Source organism: Lissotriton helveticus, chromosome 4_1 (assembly GCF_964261635.1).
Source record: "Lissotriton helveticus chromosome 4_1, aLisHel1.1, whole genome shotgun sequence".
In the NCBI taxonomy this organism is placed as follows: domain Eukaryota; kingdom Metazoa; phylum Chordata; class Amphibia; order Caudata; family Salamandridae; genus Lissotriton; species Lissotriton helveticus.
The window spans coordinates 1,550,906,089-1,550,919,141 of NC_136063.1; the positions used below are offsets into that span (position 1 = coordinate 1,550,906,089).

At 42.8% G+C, this 13,053-nt stretch overlaps 1 protein-coding gene across 3 annotated transcripts in view; it reads left to right on the forward strand.

Annotated features, from left to right (window-relative positions):
• Nucleotides 1-13,053, forward strand: part of ADCY1 (adenylate cyclase 1) — a 1,411,272-nt gene that overhangs the window by 910,495 nt on the left and 487,724 nt on the right. For all 3 annotated transcript variants that reach the window (XM_078685844.1, XM_078685845.1, XM_078685846.1), the window contains one exon: nt 2,864-3,022. In XM_078685844.1, the coding sequence (XP_078541970.1) occupies nt 2,864-3,022 (159 nt within the window). The remainder of the gene's footprint in view (nt 1-2,863; nt 3,023-13,053) is intronic.

The following is a 13,053-nucleotide window of genomic DNA, read 5'->3' on the forward strand; positions in this document are numbered from 1 at the left end:
TGTTAACCTGTAGCTTCCAGGGACTCCACTCTTTAGTTCATTTACAGCAAGGTAATCCACAGGGCTGTAGTTATCTGGTGCGGTCCTCAGAGGGCAGGCCTTAGAATTTTGCACCCCAACTTCTCAGCATGGCAACGCCTTGCTTTCTTAAGTTTCAAGCAGCAGATCTGAGAGTCTCTGACCCTCTCAGATACTTGTTCCAAGTTCTCTGGGTCAAGCAGGAGGTCACTGCTGACTAATGGGATCAGGGCAACTCCCAAGAATATGACCACATCCTGTAGAGTGTGGCATTATTTTGTCCCAGAGTGTACCAAATTCTCCAAATTCTTAATGGCTGATTTTCCAGAAGCGAAGTAAGAGCTGGCTAAACACACCCCTAGGATGGCTAATTTTCATAAACTCTCCCTCTTGCATCTGTGCATTCCTTCCATAAGCCTAGGTCTGGCTGAGGCGAAAGGTTTAGAGTTGTAAATGACACTAAGGCCTCCTCTTCTCTTTAAAGACCATGGTTTAATACTCCTCCCCCTGCTCTGGCATTCCTGTGTAGCCGCACACTGCCCTCTCAGCCGAGCTGGATAACCCCAGGGGCTCTTCATCACCTCTTCAAGGCAGCCTGGCTAATCCACTTAACTCTGACCAATCAGGACAGACCACTGGAAGGCTGAATCTGGACAGCCAAGAAAGTCTTATAACTTCTTGTATGGTACACTTTAGGAGAAATACAACCATATCTTCTTCTTGAGTTTATTAATACCATTCGGGAATACTTTGAATGTTACTTCTAGCCCTCTCCTATCAAGAGTTATTAGTTAATAACTTCCTGCTATGCTATCCTATTTGGCAGAAGATTTGCAATGGGAAAAATGACTTGGGACATTTTTCCAGCACCAGGACGTACAAAACATATTTTACAAGTACGTTGCTTACATCTACAGGACCCCCTTCCCCATGGGACGACTAGGGGAGACTTTAGGGGTTCTGGATCTGTAGAAATTTTGCAGAACCTTCCTCCACAGTGCTCCTAGCATCAGCGTCGAATTTGGGCAGCACTTTATCACAATGTGGGAAGTGAAATGTGAAATATCACTTAACCCAGGGCATATAAAATTCATTTTATAAGGGTCTACCTTATAAATACCTGACCCCCCACCCCTGGGACACAAAGGGGAAATCCGTGGTGTTCCTAATATGCCAAAACATTGTAGGTTATCCATTTTAATTGCCCCGGACCCCAAAGTCGAGTTTGAGCACAATTTACTTTTTAAAAGCAGTCCTGCTGTCGGGCTGCTTTTAAACTGACCTCAGGCTTCAGCAGTGCACACATGTAAGTGCAGAAAAGCTGCTGGTCTCCAAACTGCCATGCCCTATTTATACTAGGGACTGCTAGGTAGTTTCAATCCCCCTTCCCTAATATGCACTAGGGCCCCAGGGGGTAGGTCATGCCAATCAAAGGGGTATCCCATACCATAGTGTTCCCTAGTGAATGTAGGTGTTTTCACTGTATTGTAAATGTGTCTCTTTCAGCATTGCACTGGCCCTGGGCCTGGTTAGGCAGAGCCTAGGGTCAGTCAGAGTCAGTTACCACCAGTAACATTCAGCAAAAATGTTGGGGGTGTTACAATTGGCTAAAGATCTTATCTTTCGTGGTGAATTTTTGGTGAATTTTCATAAAATTTCTAACATAACGTATTTGCATCAATATGCTAGTCTTAAGTGCGCTAGTATAATCCAATATGGTAGAAATCTGTAAATTCAGACTAAATTATTTATAATATGTCTGCTATCTGTCCTTGAAATATAGATAGCAAGGCACCTGACCCAGGCTTATGTTGCATTAGTTGTTTTATCAATGTCATTTTCTGCATAACTTGAGACTTTCACAGGTTCTTGAAAGATAAGGACAGTAATTATCTAGATCAAATCTGATGGTCCAATGATCAGGCAGAAAATGGGGTCTAGGTCTGCTCAAAAGGGGAACATCCTTTACAACGGAACCGTTACAACGCTGTACCGTTGCAATGCAGGATTTACAACGAAAGTCGTTACAACGACTTTCGCTGGAGGGCGCTTTAGGATAGGGAATAGTTTAATTTACTATCCAACACCTTGCCTACTATCCACGGGGACTGGAGTTGGAATAGTAAATTAAACTATTCACTATCCAGCGCCCCCCAACGCAATTCGTTGTAAAGGCTTGCGTTGTAAAACCTGCGTCGTAACGGTACGCGTTGTAACAGTACACGTTGTACTGTCATACATCCGCTCAAAATGGAGTCTGACCTTAGGGTCTTTACGTCAGCCCATACTGGCAAATGTTTCTAGAGAGTTCATGGAGTATGTGAACAATTTCATAGACGAGTTGCATTTAACCATATTTGTAAGACTGTGGGTTAGGCAAATTGAGAAATTTACGATTTTTGCAGATTTGGCATGCAATTTTATACAGATGTCACCTGATGCCTCCGACAATTATTTTGTTTGAAAATGTTGTCCCATGTCTGCAAAGTTGCACAGTACAAATACATTTTCCATTTTTTTGATCTTACATTTATCCATTTATTCATCATTTTACTCATCAGGTAATTCAGTCACCCATTGACTGTTAGTGTATTCATAAATCCATTAATTATTTGAAGATAACATAAACAAACATTGATGATGTAAGATTGCCAATATTTGATAATACAGACTGATATTATAGCTGCATTGGCAGGACACATCTTTAGGCAATCCTACCGGCCAATGATGAATTTTGGTGATGACACAAGAATGACTCAAATAATTGATGGTGTTCCCGTTACAGACAACAAATACAATACAATTGTATTTCTTTTTACAAAAACGATCTTCACTTCCTTTCCAGGTCGGTAGCTGAAGCCACTGAAGTTGACCTCAACATGAGAGTGGGTCTGCATACTGGCAGGGTACTATGTGGAGTCTTGGGACTTCGCAAATGGCAATATGATGTCTGGTCCAATGATGTGACTTTGGCAAATGTAATGGAGGCTGGAGGTCTGCCTGGGTGAGTTCTTCCAAATAAATCATAAGCTGGAGAAACTTGGCAAATAATTTTGGCTTTGTGAATGCATCTCTGCCAACAAGCTTTAGATTGTCAGCAGACATTAAGAAATAATCAAAGTGAAAAACGTAGAGGATACGTTTTTAAAACTTAAGCATTTGAAATGTATTTATGTACCAATTTCCAAGGGGTTCAGTTACTGTTTGTGTATGTGAATGCTACAAATGTCTTATTGCATAATCCTTTCCATGTTTTATACATGTTAATGATGGTCAGATTTCTAATTTGTACATTCTTTCACACCTAAATATAGTTGAGTTTACCAAAATCACTAAGGGCCCAATTTGGTGGAAATGCCCTTACACCTAGACTTTTATCGACATCTAAGTGTGTATCTCCACCTAAATGCAATTCAGCAAACAAGAACCATGATTTACGATTACTAGTAGTCCCCACTTCTCTTTACATGAAGGAGTGGAGATATATGACTCAAAATGTGACTTTACAAATACTACTAGTAACTTTAGGGGAGTATTCTAGGTGCAAATCCAACAAATGTATGGGCATATTAACAAGGAACAGGGAAAATGAACGCTAAGGGCGCAAATGTTAATTTTTTTAACGCCCGCTATCGCTGGATAATATTACCTGGTTATCGTGTTATTAACAACGCTAACCGCCTAGGCAATAAAAAATCCAGTGATAGCGGCATTTTGGGAGGTTATCGCTAGTAATGCAGCGATAAAACTACAAGGATAGGGATATCCTATCCCTATGGTGGACTTAGCCATGTAATCCACCTCTCATTGGATTACATGGATAAGTCTGAAAATGAGCAGACGTAAAATAGTAACGTTAACCGTGGTTAGCTCTGCTTTTTTTGTCTCTAACAGGGTTAGAGTGAAGCTTAATAATAGGGGAAATGTCACTTAGCAACATTTCTCCTATTATTTTGCACTGGAACGCCCACTTTGCATCTCACTAGAGATGCAAAGGGTAGTGTAGTAAAAAAGGGTGCTAACAAGCGATTTTGCATGTTAGCACCCTGTTGTTGATAGGGTGATATTTTTATCTCCACTTCTTTGGCTTTTAAAGCCAAAAAAGCGGAGATAAAGCCCTTGTTTATATGCCCTGTAGTTCTACAAATGGTTGGAGTAGATTTCCATCTACATTAGTCAGCACTACCAATTGAAAAGAATAGGGAAAGAGATGCCACCCGAGGAAAATGATACACACAGACATTACTACTAGAGCCCACACCCTTGACCCTGCTTCCTTGATGTGAATGAAGTCAGAATTTATTAATAATTTACATATTTTAAATTTTCTCATTAGGTGCACTTAATATGTTTATGCTCTTAAAATATAAATTGTATGGATAACCATATTGTTTATAGTTACATGACTATTTTTTACAATAGTTTCCCAGCTTACAATGTAGTAGGTGCGGCAGAAGAGAGAAGGGCAGCACAAAAGAGGGAGATGTGGTGTCACACAAGAGGTGCTGTGCAGTCACAGCAGAGTCTGCAGACTGAACTCCAAGTACAGGGCCATATGGTGGCCGGGACCCCACAAGAGAACACCATTAAGTGTAATGGGGTAACCCTGTAAACCTCAGAACCTGGGCGGGTAATTAAACAAAAAACAATGGTTCTGTCGGAAAAGAACTATTCAAATCATCATAGTACTTAATACATGAATGTATTCTTGATGTCCCAAGGGGGATATTTGCAATAATTATACACTGACCACAGATAAAAAGGAATAAACAAGTCTTTAGTTATTACATTTTTCAAAAGATTTTTCACTTTGTTTCAAAACTTTGGTTTCTGCAGTGAATCAGATATACTGTCCAATAAACATAGAATACATACCCCCAGATTCATCAATGTCCCGATTTGCGAGTCCTTAATAGCGATTATTAATGAATCGCTATTAAGGACTTGCAAATCGGGATTCATGTAGAAATCGCAAAATAAATTGCGATTCCTACAGCCTCCTTATTTGCGATTAGCAAATTGCTAATCGCAAATAAGGAATAACTCCCCATTCATGAATGAATGAATGAATGGTTCTTAATATTCCATGTTGAAAAATCTGCACCAGCCGGTGCAACATATTTGGGGGTCTGCGTCTTGGCGATTGCTCAAGAGCGCAGGGTGATGCGCCTGACTTCTTCGCTTCGTTTTCCTTGACTGCCTAGAAAACGAAGCGAAGAACCATTGAGTATCCCAGGCGCGTGTCGGCTAACATGCACCACCCACATTAGAAGACCAGGCGAATCATACACCTAACAATACGGCTGTCCAACCTCCTTCAAGTCCTGATGAAGACCCGCCTCAGATGCGCATAAATCAGTACATCACCAAGGGTCGAAACATCGACGTTATATGTCACATACCAGTTCGCACAAAGTACAACTGAACAATAGGAACAATTCAAATCCCCTTGTGACTATTGCGCCGCATATTGGATAATCTGAAAAAAGTTCTGTATTTTATGTATTTATGTATCGTCACTTGTAACACTTAGTCACCAGTCACGACCTACACACTTTGTATAATCACAGTCTATGTATTCTATGTTTAAGACAAAAATTGACAAGAGGGAATTATCTGCGCAATAGATAGTGTTTAGTTATCAAAATTCAACCTATTAAAAGAACCTTGTTAATGCTCATAAGGTGGAGATACAACCCTTGTCAAACAGTTGTAGTCAAACAGGCATACAAAGTATGACTATTACACAGAAAAATCAATGATTCTCAACCTGAGCAAAACTAATAGAAGGGTGTAACTAAAGTTCAATCAGAAAAATATTATTAATCAGTCCAGTATTTTCAAATTTTATAATCTTCTTTATTTTCTTCAGTGGTTGGTAAGCAGTCACAATGCACAGTTCTTCAGATTTACTTCTTAGTCTACAATTTCTTGCCAACACGTGTTTCGTCCTGCTAATAAGCTTAAGGACTTCGTCAGGGCAGTTGACAATTGTCGTATTCTACAGTAGATTTTTAGAAGGGTACGTGATCTTTAAAGGGGGAATATCCTTGAAACTGTGATGTTCCCTCTTAACAATTCGCTAGTGGCTTATAAAAATTGTCACAGAGTCTTTTTTATGTTTGAATCTTCCAAATGGAAGAGCAAACACGGTCGTTATATCTGTAGTCCAAAACCTTCTTTTTAATTCCAAGTATTAGTCTTCTCGGTCGGTATATTAAGCCACTCGCAACTCGGCGTCTAGCCTAAGATGCGCATAAATCAGTACATCACCCAGGGTCGAAACATCGACGTTATATGTCACATACCAGTTCGCACAAAGTACAACTGAACAATAGGAACAATTCAAATCCTCTTGTGACTATTGCGCCGCATATTGGATAATCTGAAAAAAGTTCTGTATTTTATGTATTTATGTATCGTCACTTGTAACACTTAGTCACCAGTCATGACCTACACACTTTGTATAATTACAGTCTATGTATTCTATGTTTATTGGACAGTATATCTGATTCACTGCAGATACCAAAGGTTTGAAAAAAAGTGAAAAATCTTTTGAAGAATTGAATAACTAAAGACTTATTTATTCCTTTTTATCTGTGGTCAGTGTATAATTACTGCAAATATCCCCCTTGGGACATTAAGAATGCATTCTTCTCTCCCCCCAAAAAAACAGGCAAAGATGAGGCACAGCAAAGAGATGCGCTGTGCCACTAACCTTGTCAGCACAGTGCAATGAGGACATATATACTTTCTTTATGTCTGAGGATACATAGTTACTAAAAGGGCAACTATGCAGCTTCATTACATGTAATACTTGCCATACTTCGGCCCCCTTGTATTTAGAAGTCCTGGCTCCATTGCAAAGGCCTAGACATCGGCTGGTGGTCCAGCTAAAGCAGGCCTCTCTAAACCCACACCCTTCATGCCTTTAACCACTTGGCTGCTAAGGGGTTTTCCCGTGCTGTGCTGCATATTTGTAAATCCCATTATACATGACGAGTTCACCTTGTCATTAGCATGCGAGTGGTTAAAGCATTTCTACCTTGACCAAAATTGCTAATACCACAGCTTGTCTTCCAGGGCCTATTGGACTGTCAAAGACCCCATGAATATTCTTTTCAAAAGAGGAAATCTTTCATTCTGACTTTCCCCTACTCCTTCTGCCAAGGTTTCCAAGGCTTGGCTATCTCATTTCCACAGTCTCAACCCTCTAAACCCTCTTTGATCTCAATCTCCTCAAAGTGAAAATAATGAGTTTATTTCAATCTTCAGTATAGTAAGCCTGACCTTCTGATTTCTGGCCATATTCATATTCTCACGTTTGTACCATATCCCATCATAAAAGTCGTTAGTGATCTCTATAACGCTTCTGTAACATCATTCACATCATCATCATGTCCTCATAGACCTAACTTCTCAAACAATCCTCAACAGTTCATCCACCAATTATTAATTTACATCCTGTGAGAATGTGTATTATTAGTTGGGGTTGATAATAGTCCACCACAATAATGCCACTATTCTTGTTAGGTCCAGTAAAGATTTCAGTAATTAAATCCTGAGCTCAACCACCGGTAGCCATGGCACAGAGTAGATAAGCTTAATTTAAGAAAATGTGTAAAGCAGTTAGAAGTACCAAAAAACTGTTATAAAGTGGAAAGTACAATAAAGACCCATTCCAATTCATATAAATAGACAATATTTTTATGAACAGAATTACAACAAAATGATACAAATCCAATAAGTGGAACTAAAGGGTTTTCAAATGTTCAAAATTTTGAATAAATCTAGCACCCAGAAAAAAGTTTAACCAGTATCTAGACACAAGCTAAGGGAACCGCAATAAAGCATGGGGCAGATACAGAGATCAGAATCAACTTGCTTAGAAGTTTTACCTTCTGGAAGCCAAAACTCCTTCCTCAGCAGCAGTATAAGGCAGAAATGGGTTCCGGGATGTTAGAGCACATAAGAGGAAGTGATTTTGAAACTATTGACTTTTGGCGGAAAAGCTCCAAGGAGGAGAAATTTCAAATTTGCACCAAGAAACTCCCTCTGAGTCTCCACCCAGATACCTTTGGCTCCTTCACCAGGAAAAGATTTCTCCCTCTACCTTAGTTACTTTTTTGAAGCTCGGATTCCACCAGCGGGGATAGGCTGAAAGCTGCATCTCAACAGGGCTCCACAAGGCCAGACACCTTCTCTGTGATGTCCTTCGAAATGGATTTGCTGCTGTAGAAAACCTGAGAGTGAGAGCTGCCTGAATATTTGGCCCAGCATCAATATGCCTTCGCCTGGTTGACTTTCAGAATCTGCAGGAATCAACAACATTTCTGTGATCTAGCATTGCTCCACTTGTTCCAATAAAAACTCTGTGCCACTTGTGTGATTCAGCCAAGTGCCACCAGCAGGAACAGATCAAATTAAGGTCAATTGAAGTCCCCACGCATGTGACTCCCATTGACCTTGGTTCGATCAGTTCCTGCTGCGGGAAACTATGTCCAGTCACACAAGTGGGGCAGCGTTTTCACCTGCACAAGTGGGTTAATGCCCGGTAGTAGGAATTTTGTGGATTCCTGTGGGTTCTGCACGTTTCCATCACAGAAATGTAAGGAAAATGTGTGATTTTAGCCAAAGTTTGAGGTTTGCAGGGCATTGTGGGTAAGCAAAACCTCATGGGATTCACACAAGTTCCCCCATCTTGTATGCCCAAAATCTACAGCTACCCACTTGGCAAACAAATTAGTCATATATGAGTGGAAAAATTTCAGATATCCATGTTGTGTTGTTGGACATTTTCTGTTGCAGGTTCCCCAAAGTACCATTTTGTATTGGTAGACTTAGGGGAGTTCTTGATGGAAGGATGTTTGTGCCCCCCTGCAGATTCCAGATTTTTCCTTCAGAGAACTTTAAGGAGAATGTGCTTTTGTCAAAGTTTGAGGTTTAAAGGGATTTTGAGAAGAAACAACCAAGTGAGAGCCACACAAGGCACCACATCCTGGATTCCCCTAGGTATCTAGTTTTCACAAATGTAAAGGTTTGCTAAGTTTCCCTCGGTACTGGCTTAGCCAAGGCCCAGAATCCACAACTACCTACTTTGCAAAACACTGAGCAGTTGTGAGTGGAAAAAAGTGGTGTATGCATGTTGCATTTTGGACATTTTCATGTCGCAGGCACTAGGCATATCCACATTATCAGAAGAAGTGGAAGCATAGAATAGTAGGATACTTGCAATTGCCAAATGGGGTTTAATGCATTTGTGACTTCCAAATGAAAGCCAGGGTGTAAGAAAGGAGACTTCTACTAAATTCCATATCTTGTGCCCATTTCAGAAATACATATGTTAACTAGATATCTATTTTTCAATTTATTTATTTCACCATATGAATTAGTCTATACTCAGCACACAAAGAAGGTAGCAGACTCGATAGAGCAGTTGATGGTGCAGCAGAGTTTGCGTTTAATGGAGCTTCTGGCTCTGTTGAAGATGTGGTGAAGGCAGGTGTCTGAGGTCGCTCTGGAGTGAATGCTCTTCATGGTCCTGAGGGTGTCATCTAAGGTGAGGGTGGTCCAGTTGGTCAGGGTCTGCTAGGGGCTTGATCCATTGAGTGCAGTGGTTGTGGGTGGGGGGGATGAGTCTTGGGTTGCAAAGCTGTCATAGATCTCCTTGATCTTGCAGTGGAAGAAGGCGGCAAGGTTATAGCAGAGGTCTTGTGAAGGGAAGATGTCTTCTGTCTTAGTGTTGGGTTTCGCAAATTATTTGACCACGGCAAAGTGTTCTTTGCTGTTGTGTGCTTTGGTGTTGATGCCTTCCTCAATGGCTTTCTTCGTTGTGCTGATGAGGCAGTGGTATGTGGTGATGGCAGATTTGAAGGCTGTGTGGTGTGCCGCGATCTTGCTGCTCCTCCATCTTTTCTCAAACTGTCTGAGGGTGCACCTGGACTCTTTGAGGTCAGGGAAGAATCAGCTGTGTTTCTTGGAGGGCTACTTGCCTGATGGTTTCCTGTGGGAGCATGTGTGTTGGTGCAGTCATAGATCCAGCGGTGGAGGTTGTGTGCTGAGGTGTTGGCATCCATGGATGGGTCTTGCTGATGGAGGTGTTGAGCTGGTCTTTGGTGACCTTGTTCCAGCTTCTGCAAGAAATGCAGTGGGCATGGTGGTATATGGTGGGTTTGGTGAAGGAGAAGTGGACACAGTGGTGGTTAGTCCAGTGTGGTTCAGAAGTGTTACTCCTCGGAGATGTTGTTGCGTGTGGTGAAGATGGGGTTGACCGTGTGTCCTGATGAGTGGGTTGGCATTGTGACCAGTTGTTTGAGTCCATTGGTGGTGAGGTTCTCCAGGAGGGATGTGGTGTTGTGATCTTCAAGGTTGTCCAGGTGAAAATTGAGGTCACTGAGGAGGATGTAGTCCCTTGAGGCGAGAGCGGTGGTGAAGGATGAAGTCTGTTATGGCTTGGCTGAAGGGGGTGTGGGTTCTGGAAGATCTGTAGACGAGGTTGCCGCAGAGGGTGGTATTTGGATTGATCTGGATCTGGAAGTGGAGATGCTCTATTTTGGGTGAGTGGTAGTCGGAGCTGGTAGTGAGGCAGAGAGTGTCCTTGTGTACGATGGTGATGCCTCCTCCCGGTCAGTTGATACGGTCCTGGTGGATGATTTTGTATCCCTCAGGGTTGGCAGTTGCAATGTCCTGGGCTGAAGTGGAGTTTATACAGGTTTCTGTGAAGAAGGCAACATGAGGGAGATGGAGTCAAGCAGGTCCCAGATCTTCATGGCATGTCTTTTGAGGGAGCAGGTGTTGAGAAGGATGCAGTTGAGGTGGTCAGGTACTGTTCTTGAGGGTCATGCTGTCAGGTTATGCTCCGCAGAATCCAGTTGTAGCAAGAATGGGTTCACCTCCTGAAACCACCAACACCCCAATGTACCACAGGATTTTCGAGTGATCAGGCGAGTGAAAGGAGAGGGAAGGAACATTGGGGGAAGGGAACCTGTAACAACAAAATAAGACAAACTGTGAACAATGCAAGATACCGACTACTTTCTTATAGTCTCACTAAGTTCTTGCTATACCTTGCTTGGAATACAACCCTTTCTTGGATCCTGATGAAAACCTTGGAATTCTCCCAGACCAAGCACCGTTCCTGAAACACAGAACTATACAACATTAATACAGTTTGAGTTCACGCATACCGTTAGAGCTGTTTATCCAACATGCATTCCTCATACATACCAGTATTTTAAGGACAGTGCAAATGTAACAGGTCCCTGTGGATGTAAATAAAGTATCCAGCAATACCAAGAGTAGTCCCCACTAGTTTTCCCTTACTGGTCTTGTAGTTCCAAGGACAGATCCCTGTCCACAATGAAGTATAACTAAAACCAAAGCGGTGAAGAACTCCTCTCCTAATGCGGAAATACGTGGTTGCCTCACCGCCGTATTCCATGAAGTAATGGCAGAAAACAAAGTTCCAGGAGTAGCACCTAAATCCCTGTACACAGCAATACGCGGTTTTCCTTCACTGCCATATTCCACTATGGCCTTGCACAAATCCAAGTTTAAGTATTTAGCACAATAATCCCCATACACAGCAAGACGCGGTTTTCCTTCACCGCTGTATTCCGCTATGGCCTTGCTTCAATCAGTATTCCCGTAGTTACAAGAATCTTCTCATATACGTCAATACGAGGTTTCCCCACCATCGTATTCCGCTATATTTACAATCCAGTATCACTTATGGTAGCACAGATTCCGCTCCTTGACCCCTGATACGGTACTCACATTACAGCTTAGCAGGCGGTAGGGATCCCAGGTTCGAACCTGGAACATGCCACTCTCAGTCCAGGGCAGCATCCATTTTCCACAAGACACTCTCCCTCATCCGAGAGAGAGGACGGACAAAGATAACAAATTACGCACTCCGTCCAGTGTGTCACACCGCATACTTATCCTCTCCCAGTTTGCGAGCATCATGGGAGTTGTAGTTCTTGGAACGATATGTAGGCGCAGCTGCGCTTGTTTCCTGACACATGCAATCAGTGAGTTTGGTGTACAGAGGCCAGTGAAGTTGCCGTTGTAGGTGCGGCAGGTGAAAGGGCTTTGGGTGTTCTTCTGTATCACAAGGTTGCAGGTGGAGTGGCATTTGGTGGTGAGGGCTTGGCGGGTGCTTGCATCATAGCAGTGGATGGTCCAAAGACCAGGGTCTGTGGCACCGAGCAGGGTCCAGGAATGGACAGGCATAGATGGGCTTGCCATTGGTGTGCCTTCAGTGTGCCAGCAGTGCACCCACTGTGCACAGTCATGCAGCCGTCGCCATTAAGTAGTGTGAGGGCTGGAAAGCTGGGAGGCAGGAGGCAGGAAAGCAGTGCTGGAGGGTGCGGGCCATGGGGGGACAAGGAGAAAAAAGGTGCAAAAAGTGAAAAAAGTGCAGAAAGAGAAAGAAAGTGACAAAAAAGTGGACAAAATAAACGTACGTTAAAAAGAGATCAGAGGAGAAAGGGCAGAAAGCAAAGAGACAGAGGGCAGAGCAACAGCAGAGCAGAGATGCTCCCCCCTGGAGGTGCAGGTGACAGCCTGCGGGTGGAGAAGGGCCTCAAATTCGCAGGCCTGCCAGGGTCAAGGGCAGCAGCTACCGGGCAGAGTTCAGTGGAAAGGGAAGCAGTTCACTGACATGGTCAAAGATGCATCACGCAGCCAAAGAGATGCGTCAGTTCTAGGATCCAGAGAGGCTGCATTGTAAGGTCCTGTTGCTTCATCATCAAAGACTCCATTGACAAGAGCTTGCGATGCAAAGTCCAGAGCAGGGGATGCATAGGACAGTCAGGGCAATGCTTCGGTACCGAGGAGCTGCAAAGTTGCGATGCAGAGTCCAGTGTCATTGTCGAGGCTGCGATCAATGAGGGTTGTGAGGGCCTGCACCAATGATGGGTTTCACAGTGGTGGTTCCAAGGTGGTGATGGGCTGCGATGCAATGTTTGTTATTTTGTGTTGGTACTGATCCATGCAGCAGCGGCGGTGTGAGTTCTGCTCCAGTTTGCATAG